General features: G+C 44.9%; 5 protein-coding genes and 1 non-coding gene across 7 annotated transcripts; 2 read left to right on the forward strand and 4 right to left on the reverse strand.

Moving 5' to 3' along the window:
• Positions 1-1,292: 1,292 nt before the first annotated feature.
• Positions 1,293-2,010, reverse strand: LOC108014014 (protein new-glue 1-like). The gene has a single exon (XM_017080022.4). It carries the CDS (start codon positions 1,684-1,686, stop codon positions 1,402-1,404), a length of 285 nt encoding a protein of 94 aa, XP_016935511.3. The 5' UTR covers positions 1,687-2,010; the 3' UTR covers positions 1,293-1,401.
• Positions 2,011-2,534: 524 nt separating this feature from the next.
• On the reverse strand, positions 2,535-6,176 carry twy (fas-binding factor 1 twitchy). 2 transcript variants are annotated; one of them, XM_036815819.3, is made up of 3 exons: positions 6,045-6,176; positions 4,343-5,668; positions 2,535-4,101 (listed from the first exon to the last, which is right to left on the reverse strand). In XM_036815819.3, the coding sequence occupies exons 2-3, from the start codon at positions 5,665-5,667 to the stop codon at positions 2,631-2,633; spliced, it is 2,796 nt and encodes a 931-aa protein (XP_036671714.3). In that variant the 5' UTR covers position 5,668; positions 6,045-6,176; the 3' UTR covers positions 2,535-2,630. The 2 variants fall into 2 exon arrangements, with proteins under 2 accessions (XP_036671714.3, XP_036671713.3); XM_036815818.3 differs by lacking the exon at positions 6,045-6,176 and having other exon boundaries at positions 4,343-5,762.
• Positions 6,172-8,153, forward strand: LOC108015425 (spliceosome-associated protein CWC27 homolog). The gene is made up of 4 exons (XM_017081859.4): positions 6,172-6,761; positions 7,038-7,421; positions 7,478-7,687; positions 7,748-8,153. Exons 1-4 carry the CDS (start codon positions 6,172-6,174, stop codon positions 8,064-8,066), a joined length of 1,503 nt encoding a protein of 500 aa, XP_016937348.4. The 3' UTR covers positions 8,067-8,153.
• Positions 8,154-8,644: 491 nt separating this feature from the next.
• Klp68D (kinesin-like protein 68D) lies at positions 8,645-12,010 on the forward strand. The gene is made up of 3 exons (XM_017086233.4): positions 8,645-8,773; positions 8,933-9,665; positions 9,815-12,010. Exons 2-3 carry the CDS (start codon positions 9,001-9,003, stop codon positions 11,502-11,504), a joined length of 2,355 nt encoding a protein of 784 aa, XP_016941722.2. The 5' UTR covers positions 8,645-8,773; positions 8,933-9,000; the 3' UTR covers positions 11,505-12,010.
• Positions 12,011-12,075: 65 nt separating this feature from the next.
• Gcat (Glycine C-acetyltransferase) lies at positions 12,076-14,142 on the reverse strand. Its single transcript, XM_036815283.3, has 4 exons — positions 13,984-14,142; positions 13,371-13,567; positions 12,451-13,312; positions 12,076-12,388 (listed from the first exon to the last, which is right to left on the reverse strand). Exons 1-4 carry the CDS (start codon positions 14,018-14,020, stop codon positions 12,231-12,233), a joined length of 1,254 nt encoding a protein of 417 aa, XP_036671178.3. The 5' UTR covers positions 14,021-14,142; the 3' UTR covers positions 12,076-12,230.
• A 678-nt stretch (positions 14,143-14,820) lies between these two features.
• TRNAQ-UUG (transfer RNA glutamine (anticodon UUG)) lies at positions 14,821-14,892 on the reverse strand. Its single transcript has one exon. It is a non-coding gene; the product is annotated as a tRNA-Gln (tRNA).
• Positions 14,893-15,553: the final 661 nt, after the last annotated feature.

The following is a 15,553-nucleotide window of genomic DNA, read 5'->3' on the forward strand; positions in this document are numbered from 1 at the left end:
CTTTTTTTTCACGCAGAGATGGTGACTACTTTCATGTCTACCGTTTCTTTATTTTCGTTTTATGAACGTAAAGTTCAAGTTGGTATTACTCCACGCCCGGAACAACGACAAATTGTTTCGGACCAACTGCATTTGAACGTCCGCTCGATTCGGATACGATTTGCTTATGCCGATCAACTTTTATCTTCAGTTATTCTCTTAGTGAAAAAGATCGATGTTGCAATTTTAAGCGGCTGTGTAAGGAGACTAAGTATTAACAAGCGGAATGAAATAAAATTAATATCTTGTGGGAGCCACAGAACGTGCATGCCTAATCCATGATTTTAAGCTTTCATAGTTTCCGAGACAAGATCACAGCGTTTATACGGACAGACGGACATGGCTAGTCACATACTTTCCGACGAATCTGATATACCCTTTTACTCTACGAGTAGCGGGTATAAATATTGCTTAAAACCCAAAGAAACATTTAAAAAACATTAAAAAAACAAGGAAGAACGCTATAGTCGAGTACCTCGACTATCAGATACCCGTTACTCAGCTAAATAGGGATATGCAAGTAGCAAAGCGAGATTAAAATGCGCCACCTACCGGCGGTATACAGATTTAAGCGTTATGGGCGTTAGAGTGGGCGTGGCAAATTTTTTTTTGGACCAATCGATAGGTATTGACAAGACCAATACATTTCAGTTAAATTTGTTTATCTAGCATGAAAATTGTGGGCGTCACAGGTTTTCGCGGTTTGTGGGCGGTAAAGTGGGCCTGGAAAACTTTTTTTTGGACCAATCGATAGGTATTGATGAGAACAATACATTTCAGTTAAAATTTTTTATCTAGCATGAAAATTGTGGGCGACACAGGTTTTCGCGGTTTGTGGGCGTTAAAGTGGGCGTGGCAAACTTTTTTTTGGGTCAATCGATAGGTATTGATGAGAACAATACATTTCAGTTAAAATTTTCTATCTAGCATCAAAACTGTATGAGCCACAGTTTTGGGCGGTTTGTGGGCGTTAGAGTGGGCGTGGCACTCTACTGAAACAAACTTGCGCTGCGCAGGAATCTCAGGAATCTGCGTGCCTAATCCCAGTATTGTAACTCTCATAGTTTCCGAGATCTCAGCGTTCATACGGACAGACGGACAGACGGACATGGCTAGATCGACTCGGCTAGTGATCCTGATCAAGAATATATATACTTTATGGGGTCGGAAACGCTTCCTTCTGCCTGTTACATACTTTCCGACGAATCTAGTATACCCTTTTACTCTACGAGTAACGGGTATAACAATCCAGCGAAATAAGGTGTAGGGAACTTTATTAAGAATTTAACCATAACAGGAGACGAATTTAAGAAGTTTGAGCTCAAAACAAATCGAGTCGGATTGAAGGAAATAAAAAGCTGTTTAACCGCTGCGCTTCTTCCTGCGGTGGATCTTCCTGACCTTCTTGGGGCGGCGGGTCTTGCGCTTGTAGTGAACCACGTGCTTCTTTTTTTTGGTGGAAGCAGCTGTGGTGGTGGTGGTTGTGGTGCTTGCGGTGGTTGTGGTGGTCGTGGACGCGGCTGTGGTGGTGGTGGTGGAGGTGGAGGCTTCCGTAGTAGTTGTGGATGTGCCTGTGGCAGCACTCGACAGGCTCACCAGGCAGCATCCCAGGATGGCCAAAAGGAGCAGCGCACAGTAGTACTTCATGTTGGCCACTGGTAGTTGGGTATGATCAACTGATGCTGTTCTGGCTGGACCACCACACTTTTTATACCTATTTTGTAAGGTAGGAGGCCAACATCTGACGGATTTGGGTTTATCCGCATTAGCGTGAGAACCGTACGCATAATACTATCTGATCCAGGCTACTCAAATAAAAATTTGCAAAATACTGAGCCTACCACAAAGCAGCTGTGCAAACTTTAAAGATATTTCGCGAACTTTAATTCGCTGGAGTCATGTTGACACTGCTTCGAGTTTCAGCTGGTTATATTTATACACGCACTTTTTAATTGCATTATATCACTGGTTACAAACGTGAAAAAACAGCTCGGTAAAATAGATTGTTTGCTCCATTAGGCAAGCACGAAGATAAATATGCGTAATAGGGCCAGAATGATATTGGTACAAAAAACGTCAATTTAAAATGGTATACTAGATTCGTGGAAAAGTATGTTTCATGTAGAAGGAAGCGTTTCCGACCCCATAAAGTATACTCGTACATTTTCTTGAACAGGATCACTAGCCGAGTCGATCTAGCCATGTCCGTCTGCCCGTCCCTCCGTATGACAGCTGAGATCTCGGAAACTATAAGAGCTAGAATGTTTGGATTAAGCATGCAGATTCTTGGGTTTCCTGCGCAGCTTAAGTTTGTTTCAGCAGGGTGCCACGCCCACTCTAACGCCCACAAACGACTATAACCATCGACTATATTGTTTTCTTTTGTTCTGTTATAATGCATTTGGCAACTCCAATCAAAAGAGAGGGGAGAAAAGAGTGGACTTATAGCATAAAATATTCTCGCATGTGTCCTATATATTTAAATCTATATTATATCTTTAAAGTTCCATCTTTTTTTCATTTATTTATTCGTTGATAAGTTTCTATTGTTATAATTGAAGTCTTTTAAACTGACACTCCCGAATAAGTCTCTATTTAAAGTTGGCCAAGAATGCCTCATCCAGGTCCAGGTTCCTGCCGTGATCCATGGCCACTTTGGAGTCATCGTCCAGCCCACCAGTAAGTCCGTAATCGGCATCGTCGAGGGAACTACTGGGTGGTGCATTGTACATCCTGCGGTAGGAGGCCTCGATGTTCTCGTCCAGCATTCGCTCCACAATGTCACTCTGAGCCTGTCCCGGTTTTTGAGCGGACATTTTGAGCAGGAGATCCGCACTGCTGGTGGTCATTTGCGGCAACTGATGGTCCGTGGTTGTCTGGAGATTATTATTACCCCTTCGCACTGCGATCTCTGCAGACTCAGCTCCCATTTTGCAAAGGGCACATCTGCTACGTAGAATCTGCTTCTTCAGATTAACCAGGGCGATGCGATCCTGCGCCAAAAGCATTCGTTCCTGGGCCAGCTGGGCCTCCTTCTCGCCGAGATCGTGGGCCCGCTTGCCGATTATCTTGAGCTTGGCCTGGAGCAGCTGGTCAGCTTCGCGAGCCTTGTGCTCGGAAACGTGAGTGCGACTGGTGGCCATACGATAGGCGCCGGTGGCCTGGGCCAGTTCGTCCTCCTTTAGATTCAGGGCGTTCTCCTTGTCCAGAAGCAGGCGTTTGCGCTGCTCCACCTCGCGCTGTAGCTTGTGGCAGCGATCCCGCTCCTCATCTGCACGCCGGATGGCCTCGCGGGCCACCTGCAGCTGGGCCTCCAGCTCCCGGCGATCCTTGTCTAGGTCGCCGTGCTCGTGGAGCTGCTGCCTCAGTTCCATTTGCTGGCGTTCCACTGCCAGTTGGTTGCGCTCCTGCTGGAGATCGTGGTGCAGTCGCTCTGTCTCCGCCAACTGGAGGGATTTCAGGTCCTCCACTCGCTTCTCATCCCGCTTCATTTGCTCGCGGTGGAATTCCTTTTCGCGCTCGAAAGCCTTGCGTTCCGCCTCCAAACTGGACATGCGCTGACGCAGCTGCCAGTTCTCCTCGGCGGAGTCCTTGGACAGGCGGCCCAGCTGCAACTCCAACGTGCTCACCAGTTCCATCAGGCGGCGCTTCTCCTCGTCGGCCGTCTCCTCGTCCATCTTTAAACGCCTCTCCTGGTCGGCCAATCGACGTTCCCGCGCCTCTAGCTGGCGTTCCTTTTCCTGGTTGCCACTCATCCCATCACGAAGCTCTTGAAGGTTGCTGGAGGCCAGGCGAAGCGTCTCCAGATAATTGCCGTGATCCTGCACCGCTGAGAGCTCCAGCATCTTGGCCTGACGAATTCCCTCGAGATCAAGTTCGTGGGACTGACGCAGCTTGCGCACTTCATCCTCATGATCGTTCCTCAGGTTGGAGATCTGCTCCACGTAGTCCTCCTTCTGCTTCTCCAGTTTGTCGGTGTAGTACTGGCGTAACTCCGCGTTCTCTAATTTAAGACGATCTTCGACGGCGGACAAGTGCTCCTCCAGCACTTTTATTTGCTTCCTGGAAAAATAAAGATATTTTATTTTAAGGGGTAAAATTTATAGTTTTTAGTGGAAAATATGTTTAACATGTAAACAAAATATGTTATCACTTTAAAAATCATTTTGATCGAGTAGTAAATTTAAGGTAGGTTTAAACCTGAAAAAACTTCTTATTAAAACTTATTATTAAAATATACTTTTATTTAAAAAATGTAAGCACCATATCTGCAAATACATAACCTGAATAGCGACTGACTTACTTATAGGAGGTATCGATCATTTCGATCTCCTGCTCATAGTTGACCTTCATGTTGGCCACCAGCTCATCCAGTCGCTGCTTCTCCAGCAGATTCCGCTTGGCATCCATTTCGAGTAGGAGCAAGTGCTCCTGCTCTTGACTGGCCGCCTTTTTGGCCTCCTTTGCTTCCAGTTCCGGCTTATCAAGGGGCGCGGGTGCGGAGACCACTTCCTGGACATGCACAGGTTGTGACATCATCAGCTGAATATGCATGTTGATCCGCTCCTGCTGCACCTTAATGTGCTCCTCCATTTGCTGCTGGCGCTGCAGTTGCTGTTGGATTAGGGCCTGGAACTTGCGGTCCTGGTTCTCTTGGCGCCTCTGCATTTCGAGTAGGGTCCTCTCCTGGTTCTTCATTTGCGCTGCAATCACCAACTGCGCCTCCTGTTGCTGCAGGGCATTGAATTTTTGATTGCTTTCCAGATTGAGATTGCTCAGCATGAGGATATTCTGGGTAGAGGCAGTGACGCCAGATGGAGCGGGTACAACAGTCATTTCCGGTTCCGGCTCCATTTCGTTCTCATCGGAGTCGGGAAGGCGCAGAATTTCGGTTGTACTCTTCGATGGACCTTCACTGGAGGACTGCTTCTTAGGGCTTTGTGGTTTGGGCGTCATGGGTCGCTGATCCTGCTCTTGCTCCTGTTCCAGACCCAACCAATCGGCGGTGGTTCCCCGCTTCCTGGAAACCGGCGTGGACATGCCCGAAACAGTGGCATTTGTATCCCTGCCAAAAAGTCCCAGGGGATCGGCATTAATGGTAGCCGATTGCGCGGAGCTCCTTCTGCCCGTGGAAGTCTTGGGTCGCGCCTGCGAATTATCCGTGGTGGTGTCCGTGGACTGGCGGGACATCGATGGCTTAGCGGTGGCAGGACGCTTGCCGGCATCCCCAGACAGAATCTCATCAAAGATGTTTTTCTTGGGTTCGACATTGCTGGTTAGCAGATCATCAAACAGGCTTTTCTTGGCACCACCACTCTTGGGTCGCTTGGGATCGAAACCCAAGTCATCGTCCTCGGCCAGATCATCGTCCAGCGATATCGACGGCTTCTGCTTCACAATTCTTGGTGTGCTGGTGGCATTGGGCTTGGTCCTGGCTCCCGATCCCTGGCCCTGCACATCCGCCTCCGTCTCCTCCTGAATGCCAAACAAATCCTCCAGTTTGCCCTTGGGCTTGGCCAGTTTCGCTGGTTTTTTAAGACCTCCTCCCCCTGGAGCGTCGAAAAAGTTGTCATTATCCAGGCTATTATCGCTCAGCAGATCCGCCAGTGGATCGTCGTTGAAATTCATGCTGAAGTCAAATAAAAGAAATGTAAAAGTAGAAGACTAAAACATGAATAAAAAACGGTTGCCTGGTAACGAATTTTAAATGTCTACAGCAAGAAAAGTTATCGAAAGCGATGGAGTTAACAACAATCCATATTCATATTTGGGACCCAAATGTAATGACCAACATAAACCAAATTCAGAAATATTTAAGTTTAAACAATTGATAAGAACTACAATACCTTTAAAGACTATTTACATGGGTTTTCAAAGGCACATATGTTTAAAATGCAAATTTCAGAGGGATAATAAGAAATATTAACGAATAGATATGATAAAAATCTATATTTTCTTAAAAAACTTATTAAGTACCGTTAAATTTATCTAGTAACGGTACATACCCAATAAAACAACTCGGTGTGCGGTCACACTATACCCGATAGGTGAGATAACTATCGCCATACATCGATAACAGTCTTGTTATTTGTTAAAAAAAATTAATTGTTTGGCTGTTAATTTTTGGCAAAAATGAGCAATATTTACATCCAGGAGCCGCCCACATCGGGAAAAGTCCTTCTGAAGACCACTGTGGGCGACATAGACATCGAGCTGTGGGCGCGAGAGTGTCCAAAAGCCTGCCGGAACTTCATCCAACTCTGCCTGGAGGGATACTACAAGAACACCGAGTTTCACCGGCTGGTCAAGGGCTTCATTGTCCAAGGCGGAGATCCAAATGGCGATGGCACCGGCGGCGAGTCCATCTACGGGCAGCCCTTCAAGGACGAGTTCCACTCCCGCCTGCGCTACACGCGCCGTGGCCTCGTTGGAATGGCCAATTCTGGGAAGGATGACAACGCCTCGCAGTTCTTCTTCACATTTGCACCCACGCCGGAGTTGCAGAACAAGAATACGCTGTTCGGAAAGATCACCGGCGACACCATCTACAACATGCTCAAGCTGGAGGAGGGCATCGTTGATCACCAGGAGCGGCCAATGCATGCGCATCGCATCGTTTCCACAGAGGTGCTCTCGAATCCGTTCGATGACATTATACCTCGCACTTTGGCCAAGCCGTCCTCCAAGAGCAAAAAGAGCAAGAAGGAACGGCAAGGAGTCAAGTAAGATATAGTAAGATGTTTTAATTGCAAGGGTTCTGATTTACTACACCAGCAGAGTAGTTCCTAAAAATTAATCAGTCATGGAGGAGGAGACCAATTCCTACATGACCGTAACCAAATTATTTAAATTGAGATTTTGGAGAACTCCGTATAATCAAGCATACTATTTAAATCTTTTAATAAACTAAAACCATAACAATATTTAACCCATGGCAAATATTAGCTTCGGTTTTAATACATTGAAGTCCGTCAGTAACCTCTCAAAATAATCCACAGGAACTTCGGCCTGCTTTCCTTTGGCGAAGAAGCCGAGGGTGATGAGGAGGAGACCAACGTTTATGTAAAAAAGAACGCCGGTAAAGCGAAATCCCTGCACGACGTCACGGATGATCCTAAACTAAGCAAGGAACCCATCCGCGTACCAACAGTAGAACGGACCGAAGTCGAGGAAGCCTTGTCCGACGATTGCCCGGAGGACAGTGTCAAGGATAAACCTTCCACTGCCAGCTCAGATCTTATTAAAATGAAGCTGTCCAAGAGTTCAAAGAGTCGGCCAGATAAGAAATCTAAGCCGGTTGAGGTAAAGACTGATTCTGAGGATGAAGAGGATGTTCTGTTAACACGCGAGCAAGAACAAAGTCGGAAAGTCTTAGAGGAAAAGTAAGCTTGGTTAAAATAATTCATATTTACCATGTAACTGGAATAATGTTTTCTAGATCGAAAATCCGTGAAGAAATTGCTTCTCTTAAGAAGCAATACCAAATGGATAAGCAGAGCAAAGATAAACTAGTTTCGAATGGACAAGAAAAAGAAGCAAAATCATCTGAGATCAAGGGGTCAACCGAAAACCATTACATTAATGATTTTATTGAGTCCAAGGAGAAGTACACTGCAAAAACAAAACTTCAACCAAAAGGACAGTCAAGGTACGCTGTACTTCATTTTGAAATAGCTATTGTACGCACGATAATTTTCTGTTTCATTAGGGAGGCATTTACACTGAGCCTTCTCTCAAAGTTCCGAACCAAATTGGACAACTTGAAGCAAAAGTCAAATTCGGATGATTGCGAACCTGAACCCAGGGACTTGGACGATCGTTCAGTGGAACAGGAAATAATCGGCGACGACTGGCTGTCGCACACCTTAAACTTCAACAGTACGGCTCCCGTTTTGGCTAAGGATGCCAATAAAAAGGGAGACGATTGGTACGACGCCTACGACCCACGAAATCCTCTGAACAAACGCAAGCGAGGTGAAACTGGTTCTAGTTCCGGAAAATCGAAATCCAGTAAACGTGATTTGTAAGCAAATGCAAAAAAATAAAAAATGTGTTCGTTAATGGCGAGCATAAACGAGAAAAATATGATATATGTATATATCATATACCTGTTACTCAACTAAACAATTTATCTTATAGCCCAATTTGAACTATTTTTGGCAAGCCGGTAGATATTAAAATACAAACTACACTGATCAAAAATCTTTGGGGCCACAAACTAAAAAATTATACATGTTAATTTTTAAGTTTCTACCTTTAAACATGAACGGTCCATTCGAACAATTTTTGGATGGTTAGATGGTATAAACAGCACAAAATCTTATTATTACTTCTACAAAATCTTTAAAAATGTGGGTTCTAGACAAACTTTCTGGGCGCGGCATTTTGGATAAGAAAATTGTATTGAATCAGAATCAATCTGATTATAAAATATCACCCCCTAGCAATTTTACCACTTTTTTGTGAAACTTATTTTTTAAGTCGTTAAAAATTGGTTTGCAATCTCTAATGTTACTAACAGAAAAGTTTAACAGTGCGCATTAATGTTAAGTTATCAGCTGTGAAAGCCAGTTTCTGGTAAATTTCTAACAGCACTGTTAAGAGTGCAGAGAACATTTTTTCTCGATAACCCGATAACCACTCGTTTCGATTAATCCAAAATCCATAGACTGTTAACCACAGCCCGAGACAAAAAAAGCGATTCAAGGTGAAGTAATTGGCTTCAAAATAACAGGTAATAATAGACGATTGCCAAATCTATTTGCCCAACCGCTGAAGTGGCCTAAAAACTTCAGAGGTTGCTTGCAAAACGGGCGCACAAGTGGCCAAGTCAGATGGTTGCGTCAAGAGGATATTATTGATTTTGTTCGTCATTTGTTTTCGGTCGCCACAGCTACCCGACTTTTTTGAGGGGGAGCCGCCTGAGTCACCACACAAAAAAAGGTCTCCGGATATTTGGAGATGAGTGCCAAGACAAGGAGACCCGGAACCGGCGGCAGCCAGACGCCCAACGAGTGCGTCCAAGTGGTGGTCAGATGCAGGCCCATGAGCAACCGTGAACGCTCGGAAGGATCTCCGGAGGTGGTCAACGTATATCCAAACAGAGGCGTTGTGGAGCTGCAGAATGTGGTGGATGCCAACAAGGAGCAGCGCAAGGTCTTCACCTACGATGCGGCATATGATGCGACTGCCTCGCAGACGACGCTCTACCACGAGGTGGTCTTTCCCCTGGTCAGTTCCGTACTGGAGGGATTCAACGGTTGCATATTCGCTTATGGACAAACGGGCACTGGGAAAACCTTCACCATGGAGGGAGTGCGCGGAAATGACGAACTAATGGGCATTATACCGCGCACCTTCGAACAGATCTGGCTGCACATCAATCGCACCGAGAACTTCCAGTTCCTGGTCGATGTCTCCTATCTGGAGATCTACATGGAGGAGCTGCGCGATCTCCTCAAGCCAAACTCCAAGCACTTGGAGGTGCGGGAACGGGGATCGGGCGTGTATGTGCCCAATCTGCATGCCATTAACTGCAAGAGTGTGGACGACATGATTAAGGTGATGCAGGTGGGCAACAAGAACCGCACCGTGGGATTCACCAACATGAATGAGCACAGTTCAAGGTGAGTGGAAGAGGAAACACTCTGGGTTCTATAGAAAAAACTCTTATAAAATCCAAACTTAAGTGAGGCCATAAATATAAATTTTGACTCATCACAATTAAATCCAGGCTCTAAAAGTTTATCAATCTAACATATAATTTGTCTTGCAGATCCCACGCTATCTTCATGATTAAAATTGAGATGTGCGACACCGAAACGAACACCATCAAGGTGGGCAAACTAAACCTCATCGACTTGGCGGGCAGCGAGCGTCAGTCCAAGACAGGAGCATCAGCGGAGCGCCTGAAGGAAGCCAGCAAGATCAACCTGGCACTCTCCTCGCTAGGCAACGTGATATCCGCCCTCGCCGAGAGTTCACCCCACGTTCCCTACCGTGACTCAAAGCTGACGCGATTGTTGCAGGATTCGCTTGGTGGCAATTCCAAGACCATTATGATTGCCAACATTGGGCCCTCCAACTACAATTACAACGAAACGCTGACAACTCTGCGTTACGCCTCTCGGGCCAAGTCTATCCAGAATCAGCCGATAAAGAATGAAGATCCGCAGGACGCCAAGCTGAAGGAGTACCAAGCTGAGATTGAGCGACTCAAGCGACTGATTGCTCCGCAACAGCAGCAACGCAGCGTGAAGCAGGTTACAACCAAGAAGCAGCGCGTCAAGAAGCCCAAGAAAGAGCCCGTGTCCAAGGAAATGTCCGACTCCCTGCAGGTCTCCACCATTGAGCAGCCGGCGGAAGAGGAGAGCGATCCCGAGGGCGAAGAATCCGAGTCGGACAAGGAAAACGAGGCCGAGGTGGCCAAGTCCAACGAGGAACTGGAGCGGGAGCGTGTGGAGAACTCAAAACTGGCTGCCAAACTGGCCGAGCTGGAAGGTCAACTGGTGCGCGGCGGCAAAAACCTGTTGGACACGTACAGTGAGCGTCAGATTGAACTGGAGAAGAAGCTGGTCGAAATCGCCGAGCGAAAGAAGCGAGAAATCGAGATCCAGCAACAGCTGGAGTTGCAAGAGGAGACCACACTGGAGATTCGCGAACGGAACGTTTCTCTCGAGCAAGAGGTCGAGCTTAAGAAGCGCAAGCTCTCGAAGTGCTATGCCAAGTATTTGGCACTTCAGCAGGAGCTCAACGACTGCAAGTCCGACCACAACCAGGACCTTAGGGAACTCGAGATGGCTCAGAACGAGCTGGTCAAGGAGTTGAAGCGCCAACTACTGATTATCGACAACTTTGTGCCCATTGAGGTGAAGCAGCGCTTGTACACGCAGGCCAAGTATGACGAGGAGCAGGAGGAGTGGAAATTTTCTTCGATGTCCTTGCCCACGCCGCCTGGTGGCGATGGCAAGTTCAGTAGCAAGCGACCAGTTTCGCATCCTCAGCGTAGGAGGCCCATCTCCGAGTACGCCCTGCAGGAAGCCAAGTCGAATGCTCCAAGCTCCCTGCGCTTTAAAAGCGAGAACATCGTGAACTACGAGCTGGAGATGCCCTGCCGCACCACACAGGAGTATCGTACGCCCAAGGTGTCTGCCTCGCTTCAGGCAGTGCTCGCCCAAGCCATGCAAACGGGCGGAGATGATATCGATATAGTGGATTCACACACAAATTCACTGCGCAGCCGTCTGGAGAACATCATCAATGCGAATGCCAATGGAGGAGCTGGTCCTGGTGCCGGCACAGCTGTGGGAAGTTCCATTCCGAGTGTCCGAAACATTAAGTCGAGCCGGGGGCTGCCGAGTGCCGCCCCCAATCTGGACTCCAATCGCCGTCCGCCCACGGGCCGTCTACCGGCAAAGAAGCCAGCCTCGGCGTATCCCAAAGCCCGAGGCCTGGTCAACAAATAATCACAAGCGACTCGAATCGATTTCAATTGCATCTAACCATAATCGTGCAAACACAAAACTAACCAAAGTATTTCATAGTCATCGCAATATGTACACCTCGGTACTGCTAGCCCAATCTACTCACATTTCGCGCTTTGTAAAAGTTTCCTTTTGGTTTGAGCTAACTTAAAGTCCTGGCATTTAAACTATATAGATGCTTTCAGAACAGAAGCATTGATTTCATATTAGTTGATGCAATATGTTTTAAGAGATTTGGCCTTTCCTTAATTGTTTTTATGTTTATTTGTTACTCGACTCGAATTATTTGTTATTCATTTTTAGTACCTAGATATGTAGGTTTGTGCTCGCTTAAGTTGGCGCGTGCATTTACCGGCTTGAGCCAAACTTTCTTCTATCGTGCAATCTAAGCTTAAGTTAAACCCACTGCAATAGTCCATTATTTACTTAGTAAATGATCTTTAGTTAATATTATGAACCAAATAAAGCAACTTCTTAAACACAGAAAACGTTGCCTAATAATGAAATAGGAGCAATGGTGGTTTTTACAATCCAAATAGAACAAGTATTTCACTTTATAGGTAAATGCAGCTCGTTTAATGTAAATGCAGGACTCGACTTTTTTACTCATTGACCATATTTGTCGATGAAAATATCTCAGTATTTCTAAGGCAAGTGCCATTAATAGTTATAAATGCAATATTCAGTACTGGACCCACTTTAACATTTTTACTGGATTACTTTCAGAGAGCGACCGACTTCAATAAATGCATCAATGGCCCGATCGATTTCAGCTTCAGTGTGGGCAGCGGAGATTTGAACGCGGATGCGGGCCTTTCCTTGAGGAACCACTGGGTAGCTAAAGCCGATTACATAGATGCCACGGGCTGGAGTTGAAATAAGAATTTAGTATAGCACAGATCAGAGGATTATAAAGTTCCCAACTCACTCAGCATCTCATCGGCAAACTTGGAGGCGAGGCGAGCATCGCCCAGCATCACGGGGCAGATGGGATGGTTCTCGCCGGCTATGGTAAATCCCGCCTTGGTCATAGCCTTCCGGAATCGCTGCGTGTTGCTCTGGACTCGCTGGGTAAGCTCGCTGGATTGCAGGAGCATATCCATGACCTTGAGGCCAACGGCCACAACTGCGGGCGGCAAGGTGTTGGAGAAGAGATACGGCCTGGATTTCTGGCGCAGGAACGAGATTAGCTCGGTGGGACCAGTGGTGTATCCGCCGGAAGCTCCACCCAAAGCCTTTCCCAGCGTGGAGTTGATAATGTCCACCTCACCCATGACATTATCGTACTCTTCGGTTCCGCGTCCCGTTGCACCAAAGAAGCCAGTGGCATGGCATTCATCCACAAACACAAGGGCATTGTACTTCTTGGCCAGCTCAACGATTCGGGCCAGAGGTGCGATGTTTCCATCCATGGAAAACACACCATCGGTGGCGATAAGCTTGAGCCGAGCATCGCTCGCCTTGAGCTGCTCCTCCAAGTCCTTCAGATCCCGGTGCTTATAGCGCTGCTTCTTGGCCTTGCACAGACGGATGCCGTCGATGATCGAGGCATGGTTCAGCTCATCGGAGAACACCGCATCCTCCGGCGTGAGAATGGCCTCGAAGATCCCGGCATTGGCGTCAAAGCAGGAGGCATACAGAATGGTATCCTCGCGTCCGTGAAACTGGGCTATCTTCTGCTCCAGTTGCTTGTGTATATCCTGCGTGCCGCAAATGAAGCGCACTGAGCTCAGACCGGCGCCATACTGCTCCAGCAGCTTCTGACTGTGCTCCACGATCACCGGATTGTTCTGGTGGCCAAAGGAACCTCTTAGTTAATACAAGTTAGCACATATTAAATCTACATACCGCTAGTCCAAGATAGTTGTTGGCGCAAAAGTTGAGTATCTTCTTGTCGCTGCCCTGAACTGTTATTTGGGTGCTCTGCGAAGATGTGATGATTCGTTCTGCCTTGAAGGTGCCCGCTTCCTTAATCCCGGCCAGTTGGGTGCCCAAGATCTCCCTCAACTGAGACTGAGCCGCAGCGCTGTATTGACGTCTTCCCACTGGGGAAAAAAGGTATGGTGTTTAGTTTGTCTTATAAATATTTTTAGTTTAAACATAACTACAGATTTTAAAAATATGTATTTGTGTACATATTTAAAAATAAATTTCATTATTTCATTAAAAACATTTTATATATGACCACAATATTTAAAGTTTTATATTTATTATAGTACTTTTAGAATATTGAATATTCATTCCTAAATAAGAACTATTTATACAAATACATACATATAAGGAATTTCTACAAATATTTGCTGTATTTTTAAGATCACTAGTTTTGAACACATTAAATTCATGTAAATATATAAGTAAATTATATATATATCATGTAAATTATAAGAGAAGTTATTTATCTGCGAATTTAGGTATTCACATCATTTTATTGAGCGACACGAGTTATATGCTTGATGCTTACCACCGCGAAATATCATAATTTTTGAGAAAATTGACATGCCGCTGGTTTTTATATATTTTTCTATTCGCGACTTTATATATTCCGGCTGGCTCGTGTCCAGATGCGTTCGACTACTCGCTCTTGACTGAATGATGGCAACCAGTCGACGTAGGCTGGCATGGAAACAAGTCCCCCTTGTTGGGGGCTCGCACTGCAAGCAGCTGATTTTTGTTGTTCACTTATTAATAGTACATATTTACTACATATATGTAGTATATGTGCCTATATCTGTCTCTCACTGGCTTTCGTTTCGACTAAATTGATTTAATTTGCTTTCACTCTTGTTGTCATGGAGGCGTATTTACTAGGATACACATGAAGAGCAACTTAGATACAAATGTATCTGCTTATCTGACAGTGTTGAATGCACAGATTGTTCAAATTGCTTCCAAGGTCATTGTCAAGTAGGCTTTGCTTTCACTTGAACTGAATCCAATTCCAAGCTGATAACGCAAAATGCAACTATTTGTAAAATATTCATATTTCAATACACTTTTCAAATTTATAACGAGATCTTTATATGGTCTGGATCACTTTAGACCATAAGTTGGTTTAACAATATGGCTTAGAAAAGTTTATTGGCCCGCCGTAATGTGTATATAAATGTATTATTACCATTAAATATTTTATTGCATATTATTAAATATAAATATCTTACTTTTAATCAAGATATGCAAAAAATCTTATATTATTTACTTCTGATGGTAAGGCTATTCAAAAATATAGAGAGATTTAAAATTGTAAAAGAGAAAACAAATAAGATAAAATGCTAATGAAATAAAAAACAGTTATGATTTAAGGTTCTACCGAGATTTGAACTCGGATCGCTGGATTCAAAGTCCAGAGTGCTAACCATTACACCATAGAACCTCTTAAATTTGGCGGTCCGAATAACCTCATACAAATTCACATCTTCCTTTAGAAAAGAAACGAGCTGTTCAGTGCCTTAGCTATGAAAAACAATTGTTATCAGCTGAATTTAATCGGAAATGTGTTTAGGTCAATATAATTAGATTGAAAAGTCACATAAGTCTCACATTAAATCCAAAAAAAAAATTGCCAAGTCGAAAAAGAAATTTATATTGAATATTGTGGACTCCTTTTTTATACCCTTGCAGGGTGTATTATTTTAGGTATATTTCATTTGTATTGAACGAACATTTTTTAAAAAAATTACTTTTACAACAGTTTTTTAGGATGGCCAGAAAAAACAATTCCAAATTTGTTATTTAGGGAACAATTAAAGACTAAATTTCAAGTTATAAATGGGAACTCCATTTACTTAATACAAAAATAATAGCTATCCCATTCGGAAGGGCTGCTCGAAGTCAAATTTTTTCTAGATTAAGGGTTTTAAAAATATTTGGAGATAAAAAGACTGTCGAAAGCGATCTGAATATCTTCACTTGAATGCTATGTAAGTGCAATTCCGCAATAGAAATTATGTTCCACAGTTCATCGCACTACCAGTATCGTAGACGCCCACTTTTTGGCAGTATAAAATGAGAGACCCTTGTCCGTCTGGTACCAG

The sequence above is a fragment of the Drosophila suzukii genome, chromosome 3 (genome assembly GCF_043229965.1).
Source record: "Drosophila suzukii chromosome 3, CBGP_Dsuzu_IsoJpt1.0, whole genome shotgun sequence".
Taxonomy (NCBI): Eukaryota; Metazoa; Arthropoda; class Insecta; order Diptera; family Drosophilidae; genus Drosophila; species Drosophila suzukii.